This window comes from Cyprinus carpio, chromosome B4 (assembly GCF_018340385.1).
Source record: "Cyprinus carpio isolate SPL01 chromosome B4, ASM1834038v1, whole genome shotgun sequence".
Classification (NCBI taxonomy): domain Eukaryota; kingdom Metazoa; phylum Chordata; class Actinopteri; order Cypriniformes; family Cyprinidae; genus Cyprinus; species Cyprinus carpio.
This window is the reverse complement of record NC_056600.1, coordinates 4,259,451-4,275,383: the sequence shown is the minus strand read 5'-3', so window position 1 is coordinate 4,275,383 and position 15,933 is coordinate 4,259,451. Positions and strand designations below refer to the sequence as shown.

At 35.0% G+C, this 15,933-nt stretch overlaps 2 protein-coding genes across 11 annotated transcripts in view; both read right to left on the bottom strand.

The window, feature by feature from the left end:
* Positions 1-3,176: 3,176 nt before the first annotated feature.
* LOC109075539 (apoptosis facilitator Bcl-2-like protein 14) lies at positions 3,177-6,404 on the bottom strand. 2 transcript variants are annotated; one of them, XM_019091438.2, is made up of 6 exons: positions 6,157-6,404; positions 4,999-5,255; positions 4,802-4,909; positions 4,643-4,704; positions 3,689-3,961; positions 3,177-3,604 (listed from the first exon to the last, which is right to left on the bottom strand). In XM_019091438.2, coding segments are annotated over exons 1-6 (741 nt in total). In that variant the 5' UTR covers positions 6,159-6,404; the 3' UTR covers positions 3,177-3,565. The 2 variants fall into 2 exon arrangements, with proteins under 2 accessions (XP_018946983.2, XP_018946988.2); XM_019091443.2 differs by having other exon boundaries at positions 4,643-4,701; positions 6,157-6,402.
* A 431-nt stretch (positions 6,405-6,835) lies between these two features.
* dgki (diacylglycerol kinase, iota) overlaps positions 6,836-15,933 on the bottom strand; it is a 43,804-nt gene continuing 34,706 nt past the window's right edge. For 5 of the 9 annotated variants that reach the window (XM_042721663.1, XM_042721664.1, XM_042721662.1 and 2 more), the window contains exons 19-33: positions 14,345-14,456; positions 14,064-14,263; positions 12,707-12,769; positions 10,975-11,075; positions 10,732-10,811; positions 10,553-10,597; positions 9,572-9,641; positions 9,435-9,475; positions 9,227-9,351; positions 9,102-9,127; positions 8,828-8,865; positions 8,528-8,648; positions 8,423-8,459; positions 8,239-8,338; positions 6,836-8,153 (exon numbers count right to left, since the gene is read on the bottom strand). In XM_042721663.1, the coding sequence (XP_042577597.1) occupies positions 8,037-8,153; positions 8,239-8,338; positions 8,423-8,459; positions 8,528-8,648; positions 8,828-8,865; positions 9,102-9,127; positions 9,227-9,351; positions 9,435-9,475; positions 9,572-9,641; positions 10,553-10,597; positions 10,732-10,811; positions 10,975-11,075; positions 12,707-12,769; positions 14,064-14,263; positions 14,345-14,456 (1,276 nt within the window). In that variant the 3' untranslated portion in view covers positions 6,836-8,036. Of the gene's footprint in view, positions 8,154-8,238; positions 8,339-8,422; positions 8,460-8,527; positions 8,649-8,827; positions 9,128-9,226; positions 9,352-9,434; positions 9,476-9,571; positions 9,642-10,552; positions 10,598-10,731; positions 10,812-10,974; positions 11,076-12,706; positions 12,770-14,063; positions 14,264-14,344; positions 14,457-15,933 lie in introns of those variants that run through there. The other 4 variants (XM_042721669.1, XM_042721667.1, XM_042721670.1 and 1 more) reach the window with 2 other exon arrangements.

Sequence of the window (15,933 nt, the reverse complement as noted above, 5' to 3'; positions counted from 1 at the left end):
CTCCCGTAGAAAAAAACAACACTTAATATGGCTTAATGTATTAAGATGCTATTCAAATATCAAATTCAATATGGTTTATTAATATAATGAATAATGTATAAAAACATGGCAAAACAGGCGAAAAACATGGCATAATGTGGCATAATAATAGAATAAGAAGATAAAGAAGAAACTCAATATGCTCCTCTTCATTATTAAAATATGCATAACTAATATGTACAGGCAAGCAGGTGAGCCCAGAATAAATGCAACATGCAAAGTTTCGCGTTAAGCGTTTTTCCATATAGAATAACTGTCTACAGCTCTTTTATTTCATTGTCTTTGTCCATTAAGCTATGTGTTTTGTTTATAATGATTTTCTACGGGAGGAAATGAAACGCTTAACGAGAGACTGCGCACTGCATTCATATTCTGTCTTTTTCTTGCAGGACCCTGTACGTTACGGTACTAAATTAGTTTTAAGCGTCTTGTCTCCACTGGCAACACATATGATTTGTGTCGATTGAAAGTGACGTCGCAGGTAGCTGAGAGTGCAAGTGACGATTGCAAGTGACTTCGTAATTTTGATTCTTTTTTCTTGTCTTCACCACCTTGCTGCTGTTGTAAAATGATGAGAGATTCAAACAAAAAGTAATCAATAAATAGAACAAAATAAAAAAGACGGATGTCACTAGCGGAAGCGCAAGTGTCTGAGAGTGCAAGTCTGAGAATGCAAGTGCAAGTCTGCAGCCAGACCCTTCTCCAAAAATTACTAAATTAAAATGCTATACACACACAGACACACACACTCCCACACTGTGTGTGTGTGTGTGTGTGTGTGTGTGTGTGTGTGTGTGTATATATGTGTGCGTGTATATATACAGTGCCCTCCATAAGTATTGGGACAGTAAAGACAAAATTGCTTTCTCTGCTGTGGAGTAAAGACATATGATTAAATATGTCTTAAATATGATTAAAAGATGAATATGCGACAAAACTACAGAATGTCACATTTTATTATTAGGTCTTTCAACACATACATGTTTTACCAAATAAAATGTTCAATCGGATTTAAATCTGGAGATTGATTTGGCCAATCTAAGACTTTACATTTCTTTGCCCTGATAAAGCCCTTGACTGAACTGGCAGGGTGTTTTGGGTCATTGTCCTGATCCAATATGAAGTGCTTTCTAATGAGTTTGGTGGGATTTTCTTGAATATTGGTAGCCAAGATGATTTTGAACCCTTCCAAATTCATTCTGCTACTGCCATTATACATTAAGTCATCATTAAAAATAAGAGGTCCTGTCCTAGAGACAGCCATGCATGCCCATGCCATGACACCACCTCCACCAAGCTTTACAGATGAGGTTGTATGCTTAGTATCATTTGCAGTTCTCTTTTTTCTCCACACTTTTGCTTTCCAATCACTTAGATAAAGGTTAATCTTTGTCTCATAGATCCATCAACTCAGTTCCAAAACTCTACTGGCTCATTTGTGAAGAATCTTGCCTTTCTATTTTTGGTGCTGGTCAGTGGTTTGCATCTTGCTGTGCATCTTGCTATATATATATATATATATATATATATATATATATATATCTATACTATTGCCCATATATTGCATCTTGCAATATATGCAATATATATATTGCTTGTAGTATCTTGATTGTAATTCTGTGTCAAATTCTCCTGCGGACTGTAGATTGTCAGGGCATCACCCAGCTTTCTGGAGGTTGTTGGTGATTTTACAGACATGTATTTTAGGGTTCATTTTCACAGCTTTTATGATTTGTCTGTCATCAACTGCTGTTGTTTTTCTCAGCCGATCAGGTCGTCGTTGGTTGCTGATGTCACCGGTAGTTTCCAAACTCTTGATTTCTCCATTCCCTTTGTTTTTCCTAAAGTTCTAATTGACTTCCTCTTTTCTTTTAGCATCCAAATTGCTTGCTTTTCTTTCAGAGTCGGCTTCCTTGTCTTCATCCTGGTTTTTGTGTGTCATCATCGAATGCAAGACTTACAATGCAGAAGCAATGCATATAACTGATAAGAGACATTCCCTGCTTTTAATATCTGAAGAATTAATGCAACAGGACACAGCTGATCACTTAGAAAGACCTGTGAGGCAACTGTTCCAATACTTATGCTCACATCAAATAGGGAGATGAAACTCTAAAAGTGCTGATCTTCTTAGCTGGTAAAACACCTTTGTGTTGAATCACCCAATAATAAAATGTGATATTCTGTAGTTTTGTCTCATATTCATCTTTTAATCATATTTACAGATTTCTTGACTCCACAGCAAACGGAACAATTTTGTCTTTACTGTTCCAATACTTATGGAGGGCACTGTGTATAATATTGCATCTTGCTATATATATATATATATATATATAGTATCTTGTAGTATCTTGATTCTACTAGAAATGATTGTAGATTTAAACCAGAAGATTAATCGATGACATTTAATTGATAAAAACCACAAGATGGCCAAAACCATACAAACACCTTCTTCTAATTGACATGTGTGTCTATTTCAGTCATTTCTGTAGTAGTGAGATTCATGCTGGAAGCCTGTTAATTAGAAGTGGGCCCACGTACTTCTATAATACAGTAGTATTATAGAGTAAAAAAGAAAGCAAATACAGACAAAATGACTGAAAATTTCACAGTTATTTTAATGTCATAACATTAAAGTCCAAATACTTTAATAAGACTTTTTTATATTCTTTTAAATAATCACTATAACAATCAGTGATAAAGAAAATAAATGTTAATTTCAAAACAAAAAGTACAGTTTTAACAAAACAATAACAATGTGATCTCATTAAATTACAAAAATAGTGTACAAGTGGAGCTTAACATGTAAACAATACGTAGGGCTGCACAATTAATCGAATTTCTAATCGCGATTACAATTATGTATGCCACAATTACGTAATCGTTCAAAGCGCCAATTAATCGTTCATAAGTCCACTTATGTTAACTGCACGCTTAAGATAACAATCTTTCTACATGTTATTTTAGGGTTTTTTCCATTGTTTTAGTTTTAGTATAACATACCATTCATATTTTTTTTTAAAGAAGAAACCAATCCGATGTATAGTTTTGACATTTGAGGCTTAATACTATAGAAAAGCACTTTTTCAGTTAGTTTTTCAACTCGTTTATTTTCATAAAAAAATACGGCATGCCGTTGCATCAAACAATGGTATAAACATCAATCAATGTAAATTGTGATTATCGTAATTAATAATCGCAATTACAATTTCAAGGGAATAATCGACAATTATGATTTTTGTCATAATCGTGCAGCCCTAACAATACGTATAATGCTGGTTTTTGCTGGTACCTTTGGTGTAATGGTTTGAGGCAGTAACTGTGGCACTTTCAGTGAGGTATGGTGTACATACGCTTGGCACTATGACTACCTCTTTTTCTCTCTTGGATGTTATGAGGATGTAGCGGGGGACAAAAACAAGCTATCCCTGCTGGTTCACTGAAAAAAAAAAATCTCTTTTTCAGGTTAATAAAGTGCCTGTGTCCCTGAGAAAATGTTGTAATGTGTGGAGAGCATCTCTTCTGCTCACTGGACTTCCTCTTTGGATTCGTCACCAACTTCTCCCTGTGAAAGGAGAAAAATGTTTCTATGTGTTATTAGGCCAGATGTCATTGTTGTGAATAAGTGTGTTGTCACTGAGACACTTACATTGCCTGCATGCATGTTTTTGTTAATCCACGTGGAGTATTTTTCCTGTAGATACTGGGCACCTAAGCCCAGCACGTAGGTCATCGGATGGTAGTGGACGCCAACAAGCTGACTGGTGGCTTCACAGACCAGAGCCACATTGACTTTCTTGTCATTCTGCTCTGGAGGCACATCTGGAGAAACACTTCCACAGAAAGCGTCCATCACTTTCTTGAAGAAGCCATATGTGAGAGAGGACTGCAACTTCTCTTGTAACACCTTGTCTTCCTTAATCTGCAGCAGACAGGACAAAATGAATGTTTTCAGTATACAGCATGTTTCACTGTTTGTGACTGCAAATCTTGTTTCAGGTCTAACATGCACTAATTCTATTTTTGAATACCCATAAATTTGGTTTGAAGCATAGTTAACCATACTTTTATACTATTATATATTTTTTTACTATAAAAAAAAACAAACAAAAGATAAATATTTCATCATTTAAGGACATTATAAGAACATATACGAATAGAATTTGTAATGGGGAAAATTTCATTGAACTGCACAACAGAAGTATTTTCATTCGTAACAGCCTTTTTGACTTTATATTGGAATATTCAGTATATCATTTAAAGTCTGTTACAAATGAAAATACTTCTATTGTGCAGTTCAAAGCAATTTTCTCCATTACATATCATATCAACCACACAGTGTCAGCAACAAACCATTAAAAACAAGAATATTTAATAGTTACAAAGTTAATAATATTGAGCCTGGTTTAAACAAATAAAACATAACACACACATCTCAAGACTTTTGGATTCAGCTGTTTATTCTTGTCCAAAAAGGAATGAAAAGCATATAGTACTTTAAAACAGGCACGGTGGAGGTAACTATGCTTGCAGAGACACCTGGTGGTCAGGATTTACATCTCATCTTAAATGACATCATGAGTGCTCATTTGATTTGACTGACCTTTCTGTCCAGTTTATCGCCATGTTCTCTGAGGAGCTCCACCAGCTTTTCCACAACATCTGCTGAGAGAACAGAAATGTGAAGTTAAGTTTGCACTCTTCTCTCATTGAAGCAACTGAAAGTTCAGAATTCAAGAGCAAAGACTGAGCTCAAACTCACCATCAGAGTCTGGTTCTAAATCAGATGGAGTGAAGTGCACGGAGTCTGATATCTCTGTCAGTTCACTGACCATGTTCTCCATCTCATCCACTTTCCCATCATCTGAACCTGAAGAAAGCAAATCAGATGCTGGAATCTCCACAATAGGGACACCCTCACAGCCACACATTCAGAACAATATAATATTTCATACTCACATAAAGTTGCTGGCTGCTGTAAGCCTGCTGGTTCATCTGTCTGTGGTTTAATACACTTTAAGAGGAAAGACAGTTTCTTGTTTCTTTTATTCTTCTTTGGTTTGCGGTGATCTTCAGCCGGCTGTGGTGAAGACGGGACGTCCTGCGGCAGGAGGGTGTCAGCGCGTCGTCTCTTACGAGTGTATGCCATGAGGAGTTTGAACTCCAGACTGTCTTCCGCAGACGTCCGGACATCACCGTTACTGTGCTGCTTATCCCTGCTCAGATATGAAATACGCGTCATCAAACCACAATACATATTTGTAAAGTTTATTTAGTTTTTATTTTTATTTTTATGTTTTAACAGCTTAAGAATTTTAGAAAATAATGAGGATATTAAGTGATATATATATATATAGAGAGAGAGAGAGAGAGAGAGAGAGAGAGATACATCATTTCAAACTTTTAAAATTCCTCATATTAATTATTTATAATATTATATATATTATGTGTGTGTGTGTGTGTATATATATATATATATATATATATATATATATATATATAATATAAATAAATAATTATATGAGGAATTTTAAAGTTTGAAATGATTGTATCTCTCTCTCTCTCTATATATATATATATACATACATAATACATACATATACACATATATACACACATATTATATATATATAGATATATATATATATATATATATATATATATATATATATATATATATATATATATATATATATACACACACATACATATATATATAACCCTAAATTTGTCAAACTTATCTAAACTAGCCTACGGATAGTATTTCATATCGACGAAAGTGAAAGATTAGTTGATTGTACATGATTATATGTTAATGATGAGTGAATGTGTCTGGGCATGTTCACCAACACTCACTAGAAACTCGCGACGTTTGTTTCATTTTTTCTAAAGTCTCAGGCATTTCCATAAGTTTAGACACAAATCACACCTATGACCTGATGTTTTGGAAATTCTCAACATAATTTTGTACATAAAAACAAGCCTGTCAGAAGTCACGGAAGTGTAAATTTACTAAATTTACCTGGTATCCTGAAGAAACAAAATACAAGAGTCTGAGAGTGAGACTATTAACATTTTCTCTTAGTTAATAAATATAATGAAAGTTGACCCACTTACATGACTCCGTGTTCAGTGTCCTGCTATTCCGAAGCTGATCGAACTTCAGTGTTTCTACAGTATTTTTAAACGCGCGGTGGGCGGATACAAACTGACGTCATCATTACAGGCGATGACTCAGAAAAGTCAAATGATTAAACGGAAACCCAGAGTGTTGCCAGGTCCGCGGTTTTCCCCGGAGTGGGATACTTTTAACACTGTTGCCGCGGGTCGAATCGACCCCAATAATAACGTGATATTTAGCCCCTGGAATGGGAATTTTTCCTGGAGTATCCCCGTCGGAAAACGTGTATTTTAGCGACTGGAATGCGATTTTTACCGGGAAACCCCTCTCTTGGGCTAGTTTTGAGTAGCAATTGCGCGGGTTTTGTTACAGAAACCCGTTAACCCATGGAAAAACATGAGAATCAGTAAGGCAGTAAATGACCAAGCTTTAATTTTTGGGTGAAAAATCACTTAAACGCACACACACACACTAAACAATCCCTTGAAAGTGTAAATAAGAATGTAAACAATAAAAGAGGTGCAAATGTTCATTTTATGTTTGCATGCTGTTACTGCATTTTAAATTTAAGTAAAGTCCATACTATGAGTCAAGAATGGAAAAACTGCATGTTATTTCTCTAACTATAATTTTAGGGTTATCTATGACTTTCCAGAAAACACAGGACACTGGTGCTTTCCTTCCGACTGCCCTTTAATGAGAAACATTCCCAGTTGATAGTGCAAGGTGATATTTGTCACATCTCTACATCTCCCTCACACACCTAAAACAGATATTTAGAAATGAGAAAAAACTAAAACATTCAAGTAGTCCCGTCTTTTAAGATTGTAAAAAATTAAAATAAAAATACAACCACCAAACAATTTAATATTTTCCATATAACTTAAAAGTAAAAATAAAATAAAAATAATAATGCCATTACATAATCACCGAGGGGTAGAAACATCCAGAGAGGTAACAAAATTTCCATGCACAATAATGCTTTAAAATGATACAAGATAACACAGCAGATCACTAGTATGTAACTGGATCTCAAAAAGGCTCAGCGTGATCCAGTTTTCATGCAGACACATCGCTGGGCATTTCCCAGCATGAGTGATGTGACATGGACTAAGCATACGTACGAAATACCACACTTAACTCTCGCTGGCATTCATTTGGTTTAGTCATTCTTCAGTCAAACGCAACCAACTTGGCATTTCAGAAACCAATCAAAATGGAAAAAAAAAACACATCCGGTTCCTTTGCTTGTCTTGAAACATTAATGTAATGTAATATTAAATATATAAATGCACAAATGTCATCCATTCATATTGCATTGAATATGGCTCAGATCTTGTCTCGTCGTCGTAAGATAATTTCACAATCACGCCACTGTAACGGCACACAAACAAAACGTGAAACGTCAGTAGGTTGAGTTTAAAATCTGCGCAATGATTCTGTCCAATCGTAAAAAGTCTCAGGAAGAAGATCCTCCTTTATTCGAACTCTCTTCAGTTGATGTCTTTCCTCTCTGTGTGTCTTTGGCACACAACATTGATGCATGACAGCTTCCATCTCCGGCATGTATAAACGTCTTTTGTCTCTAAAACTAACCTGCTATGCAACAAAACCCAATCCATCTTTCAATAAATAGTTATAATAAATAAGAGCAATAAATAAATGCTAAAACCCCACAGCGACATCAAACAACAGCTAGACATGATCCCGAGGACTCTCTCAGCCGGAGGTGCTCTCGAAACACCCCTCTCTCTCCGTCTGTCTTCTCTCATGCTCTCTCGTTCTTTCTCTGCGAGTGCGAGCGGACGCTCGGAGGAGTGCTGACAGCCGCTTTCTGTGGGTAAAAATCTTCCTGACTCTAATCGCGTGAGCCTGTTCATACAGCCGTCTCCAGATCCTCGTGCGGCGTCGGCTCCTCCACCGGCTGGCTCTCCATGAGAGACACCAACTCCGAGTTCCTGGTGTCCAAGGCGCAATCCTTGGGGGTTTTTCCCTGAGGAGGACAATGTTACATTAAGTTGACTTCCGAGTCTCACACCACGTGTCATAACAAAGAGGAAACACAAACAGACTCTCACAAGGAAGTTAGTTTTGCTGAGGGAAGCCCCGGCCTCCAGCAGACGTCTGCACACCTCCACATGCTGCTGAGACGCTGCTTTGTGCAATGCGGTGTCGCCTCTGAAAAAAAGGAAATGAAGGCAAATTAAATGCCAGTTTACACCATTAACATGCAAATAAACAGATCAACTTGCAGCTACGTACGTGTCTCTGTCAGTTAAATCCAACATCAGCTTTGACCCTGAAAGAAACAGAATTCAGAACTCAAACACGGGAATGTGTGTGTCTATGGGCTCGTCTCTCACTCACCGTGCTCCAGAATAAAACTCACGATCTCCGTGTGGCCGTGTTGGGCGGCCAGGTGCAGAGCGGTGCAGCCCGTAGAGTCCCGCACCAGTAGACTGACCCCGCTGGTGCTGCAGCCCGATACCTGTGACACATGGGACAGATCATGAGTCCGGATCAGTGACAGATCATGAGTCACATGTGTGACTTTTAATCAGAAAACAAATAAGTTGCGCAAGTGCTTGTGCTCCACCCTGCTGAGTCACTTCTCAAAAACACTTCCACTTTCAAACTCAGAAAACAAGTAGATGCAAACAATCTTACCGTGCCTACATCTCCTTTAACAGCAGCTGACAGGAGAGCTGGAAAACGGTTGAGATTTTGTCAAAACAATGAATATCGATCGTACATGAGGTATCCTAAGAAATGCATGACATGCAGGTGGGAATTTCTGGTGGCGATGATTTTGGTTTATCACATGACCTCTGACAGAAAACATGAACTTCAAAAGAAAAACCTGCTCCATTTCAAAACAGTCAAGACCTGTTTCCTATCTCTCCACCACTTCATTTCAGAGAAATATGCATTTGTACTTTACCTTGTTCGTCTAGGGTCAGGGAAACACTGTAATAAGGAAACCAGAGTAAAATAAAAGGTCAGCTTTGTAGAGAGGTATAAACCTGTCAGGAATGAACAGAAAAACAAGGCAATGATGAGTCTCACCCGGAACTGGGCTCCACCACCACGTCTGGCATTCCTGGGTCCCGGACCTGGCTCACCGCTGGGGCCTCGTGGTCCAGGATGAAAACCTCATCCTGGCATATTTCGGTCACAAAGTGCAGGTGCTCCTGTTTGTACACACAAGTGCATATTATGCAAATTGCTGTTAGCGTTTAAATTTTTTATAAGGCATATTGTACGGTCATAATACCTGAGCCTTGTCTATGCGATAAAATCGGTCAGCTGATGTAGCTGGAAACAGAATAAACACGCCAGCGGTTCAATTATTTGGAAGCATTTAGTGACACAGAGAAGTTCTCGTCTTACAGTACAGATGAAGTGACTCACAGTCTAGGAAGCTCCAGTTTGATGAAAGTCTGTGTGCAGAACTGGGCCGCGGCACACCTGTGCTCTCATCCTGACAAACAATCCAAAACCACATTTACTGTCAATTCTACGTCAGTTCCTCCACTGAGGTGCCAAACTGGATGCAGCATTTCAGTACAAGAAAGTACAAATCAAGTCTAATAAAATGAAATTGACATAACTACTCTTTGTGTTGTTTTCATGGAATACATATACATTTTATTTTCAATATGAATCACTCATAAACACACAACACATAGGGTATTTTGGGGTATAATTTATTTATAAATCACTATATTTTATAAATGAACTTTTATTTTGTTGACCACAGCTGAAGACTACTTTATTTAACACTATGCAATAATTTACTCAAATATTACACAATTACTAGATTCAAATTTTAATATGAACAAACTTTTAGTTTGTACAAAATTACCAGATTTAAATTCTGATGTGAATATTTTTTTATTATTATTGTTGTTATAATTATAAAATTAATATTTAAAATTCTGAGGTGAATATGTAAAATTTTTATATGTATTGTTATTATTACAAATGGAAATATTTCATATTATTTTAATTATTTCATGAAGTAATTTATTTTATCATTACAAAATTGAAAGATTTAAATACTGATGTGAATATTTTAAATATGTATTTTATTAAGTTATCATTACACAATTAATAGATTTAAACTCTAATGTGAATATTCATTTTTATTATTTATTTGAACATGCTGTGGTTCTTAACATATATTTTGATGCCGATAATAATTATTTTGACAGTCCTGAACTTATATATGGGAATATTTAGGCATAATTATTTTTGTGAATAATGAATTAATCTCTCTTCACTGTATTTCTTTGAATTGCAATTCGATGAATTCCAATTCCTGTCATTCCAATTCAGCATCTTGTTTTTTGAATTTTGTCCAATTTTGACCAATGCTGTCGAAGCCTTTACCTGGTAGTGCACTCTGTGACAAGTAGAGGGCGCCTGATGTAAATCCTGTCAACACCAGACACAAATGTGTGAGGGCATGGATTTAATGATGTGTTAAGTGCCAGCAGTTGTGTCAGTAAACGTATTGATTCAGTGCTCAGTGAAATCAGTCTGACAGGAGCATCGTGGGAAGTGCTCACCTCCTGCAGTCTGTCAATGTACAGTCGACAGGTTTCCAGGTCACAGTCTCCTCTCACCACCACGATGCCAACAGGAGTCGCTGAACAAGCACACACACACACACACACACACACACACACACACACACACACACACACACACACACACACACACACAGTCACATCATACTCACCTGTCCTACAGCAGCACTGTATAATACCAACAAGTGAACTGAATTGTGGGAAGGTTTCTGATTGACTTACAGATGTCACGCAGACGCTCCTTGTCGAACTGCATGCTCTCGTACTCCTGCAGGCCGATGCGGTTCACGCGCAGACGCAGACGCTCAGGGACGGCATGAGGGCTGCGATACAACAACAACGACAGCAAATGAGACCTGAGGCTACACTGATTAAACATCTAATCAACAAAGGTGGAGGTGGAACAGGCACGCTCTCCGTTTTATCTTCTGCTTGCTGATAATGCTCACAGGAACTACATGAAAACACTTAATGATTGTACTGATTCATAATGATTAACCATGAAAACAATATTAATCTCAGACGATGAGGAGCTTGTGAAGAAGAGTGAAAATGAGCTTCACAAAGGTGACAGGTGAAGATCAGGAAGGCCTGAAGTCATGGTTATGTCGTCATGCTGGCAAGAAACACAGCAAGGGATTTTTCTCAGAAACTTTTAATAACTCATTAAAGTTGTAACTCATGCACATGCACAGCATTCGCTGTAACAACTCCATTACACTTCCTCTATCGCCTTCTCTCTTACACACCCTCTAAGTAAGGAACTAGAGTTCCATCTAGTGGGGCATTCATGTAAAGACATCACAGTCATTAATGCTTCAAAATGCTTTTCGTACCCATTTGGTCTATTTAGACCAAATCTGTCATCCTTATTCAAGTCAACATGATTGACCCTTAAAAGAATAGTTACATATTCAAATTAATCATTATTTACTATTATTTCTGTAACCTTTTATACATTAACCGATATTAATTTACTGTGTTTATTATCTGAAATATTTTAGAAAAGCATTCAAAATGCTTAAATAGCTATTTGGTTAATGATTAGCATTATTTTTCCACCTGTGCAGTCCATATAGTCAACAATGCTGGTATAGACAAAAAGAAAAAAGAAAATAAATAAATACATACATACATGATAATAATAATAATAAAACAATAAATTTTAATATTCTATTTTATTGAAAACATTTAAATGATTTTTAAATAATAAAAAAACATTATTATTTGATTTAAAATATTTTTTAATCTAAAAATATAAAAAAATTACAAAGAAAAAAACATGTAAAGTATTACAGTCAAAATAAATAATATATTTATAATGAAAATTAATACAAATATTATAATTATATAAAAAGTATTATTATAAAATGTAAATAATAATAAATCATAATTGGATATCAACAATAATAATCATTGTAAAAATATATATACATGTATATAATTATATATAAATGAAATTATAATGTAAATTATAATTATATATAAATATTTTTAAAAATTATATTATAAATACATTCATAATACTTACATATTACATATATTCATATTATATATACATATACGTAATTTATATATATATATTTATATATATATTATATATAATATATATATATATATATATATATATATATATAACAATTTAATGATGTTATTTAATAAAATAACATTAATGATGTTATTAAATTAATGATGTTATTTAATAAAAATATATAATTTCTTTATTAAACTTATATTATTTTAATTCTGATTATACATACAGTGCCTTTATTTGGCTGATTTGTGTACACTAAGACCAGAAACCTGTATTTAGCCTATAAACAGGGTCGTTTTTAATTTCATGTTGACTATAAGATGCGCTGTGGAAACACAAAACACTCATGAGTGAGAGCCCTCGACTCACACAGATACACACATGCTTCTGTGTGTGTGTGAGGAGAGATAGCATACTTACACAGAGAAGGAGTCGGGGGGAGCAGAGAGGCGGCGCAGGTCGGCTGCGCACACTTTCTGAATGCTGCGTCAGCGCAGCCACACAGGAACACAGGCAGCACAGCCAAGCCAGTCAGCACAGAGACAGAGAGAGACGGGACCGAGGTGACAGACAGACACATGAAGGGCAACCGGGAATTAAGGAGGAGAAAAAGAGATGGAGACAAAAAAAAGAAAAAGAAAGAAAACCCCACTGAGAGCGGCACAGAGAGCAGAACCAGCAGACGTGGATTAGTGCTGTTACTACAACATTCACCAGTCAAGCACACACAGTGTTAGACTGTTAGTGACACACTCTCGTCCAGACGCTAACATCTGTGTGTGTGTGTGTGTGTGTTTGAGGGGAAACGCTCTAAAACATCTCTCATTCTGTGAGATCAGCTGGAAGTGATGTGCGAATTGTGTGTAACTTATTCAAATTGCATTAAAAATGAAAAGTTTACACAAATGTACAGCTCTTAAATTTGTGTTCAATTTTTGAATTAAAATGTATTTCGATATTTTTTTGGGTGGTGGCATAAAATTAGTATTTTTTGGGTGGCGGCATAAAATTAAATGTGTGGTATATTCCAAAAAAAAAGTATTACTGTTTCCACAAAAATATTAAGCAGCACAATGGTTTTCAAAATAATAATAATAATAATAATAATAAGAAGAAGAAATGCTTGAGCAGCAAATCAGTATATTAGAATGATTTCTGAAGGATCATGTGACACTGAAGACTGGAGAAACGATGCTGAAAATTCAGATTTGATCACAGGAATAAATTACATTTTAAATTATATTCAGATAGAAGAGTTATTTGAAACTTTAATAATATATTCTACGAAACTGTATATTTTTATTGTATTTTTTTAAAATAATTAAATGCCTTTTTTTGTTAAATAAGAAAATATCTTTCCAACCCCAAACGTTTTATCTATTATTGCTTTTTATTTATTTGCATAGTATATTATTATTGTATATTGTCATTTTTTTATTATTTATTTATTTATGCTAAATCAAAAAGTGGATGGCTACTGGGGGAGCTTTTTTGTGACAAGAAAACCATAAAAACATATATAACATAAATATATATAATATAACTAATATATATATATATATATATATAAAAAAAAACATAGAAATATAATATTATTACATTTTGAGCTTGTAATGACAGGACGAGATTAGTTCAGGTTGCCAAATATCATGTAGTAAAACAACAACCAAAAACATCTTTTTCTAATCTCAAAATAAAAATCTTTTTCTAATAAAAATCTATAAAACGAACAGAAAAGGGCAGATTGAAGAGCGTGTCTTGCAGCAGAGGGACTCACTCGTTGAGCAGCGGCACAGACGTGCGTCTCTTGCTCTTCTGCAGCATGTTGGCCTGGTTCCTCAGAGATATGCGGAGGGTGGAGGGTGTGAGGCGGCACGGCTCTCCGTCCACCTGCACCGGCAGCGTCTTGAAGGTGGTGAGGACCACCTCTCTGCACTGATGCAGCCGCTCGCCGTGACCACCCACCTGCAGCGCCGCTGAGGTGAAGACGGGAAACACATGTGAGTCATGAGCCGTCCACTTCATTCTCTGACTCACAGAAAGAGCTGAAGTGCTCACCAGCGAGGCCATGGTGAAGCCGATCACCTCGATGCAGCCGTCGTCGTGCCTCTGAGGCTCAAAATCTCTGTGGTCGCCCGTGTTTCCCCACGGCATGGTACCTGCACAGTACCTACAGACAGCAGGTTAACACGAGAATGAATCACACGTGTAAAGCTTTACTGAGCTGAACGAATCCTTCAGGTCAAAACTGGAATCAACATAAAACCATCAGACAGTCAGGAAATATGCCATTTGAGTCCTCATAACTTACTACTGATATCATTATCAAATGATTGAACTTTTTGACATTATTTGAAAGATTCAACTCTGATCAATGTGTAATACAAATGAGCATTAACTAAAAGCTTAGTTTTAGTTTGCATGACCCTTTTCATCACTATTATATTTCAAAGGGTTAAATAAAGCAAAAGATAAAAAATTAAAAATGAATAGCTAAATACAATTCTCTATAAAAAAAAAAAAAAAAAAAAAAAAAAAAAATTATATATATATATATATATATATATATAAAAAAAAAAAAAAATTATATATATATAGCATAACATATATACATATGTGTGTATGTGTGTGTGTATACATACACATATAAAAATGTATGTTTTTTTAAATGTTTGTTTTTATTCAGTTTGCATGAAGCTGTTCATTGCCATTATATTTTAATGTTTAAATAAAGTGAAAAAAAAAAATCTAATTCTGCTCATTAAAAAAACCTAATTATTAATAAATAATAAATGTTTTCATCCAGTTTGCATGACCTTATTCATTACTATTATATTTCAAAGAATTAAAAATATTGAAAATTCTGTTCACTTAAAAATAAATAAATATATAAACTAATATTTTTCATAATTCCATTTAATTAAATAATTAAATGGATTTCCATTTAATAAAAAAATAACTTTTTTTTAAATAAATGCTATAAAATACAATGCTTCAGTGCATTTAGTTTTGATGCAGTTTCTGAGAAAACGCAGAATGTTTTTTTCCCCGTCCAGCCCTATTATTCTGTGACATTTCCCTTCTTATACAGTTTAAACTTTAGTTTGATCTTTCTGAAATCATATTTGAGAAAGTGACATCACACAAGTCAGAAGTTTCTCTTACAGTCTTCATCAGCACTTCATTATAGTCACACTTATTATAACTCACCTTTTCAAGCTCAACGTTTTTAACACTTTTATATGAAAAATATCACAGGTTTTTTCTTAGCACTAAGTACAATAATAATGTGTTTGCTAAAGTCATTATTAGCGGTTTCGTACTGACCTTCAACCCAAATACATTTCCAATGTACCAGGCTTGACAGAAAAACATGTTTTCAAAGAGAACTGTCATATTTTTTTTATTTGTATATTTAACACAGAATATATCTATGCAATCTAAAGTTGAAATGTATTGTTTGTGTAATGCATTTAAAGGTAAACTTCATCTAAATGATCATTTTGCTATCCTCATTAACATATTCATCTCATCCATCCAGTTCAAGTAATATAATTATACTTTTAATTATTTAGATTTGTCTTGTACATTTCTTTTTAAATATGAAAACTATACATTTTAATATATCTAAACATTTAAAATGTCTA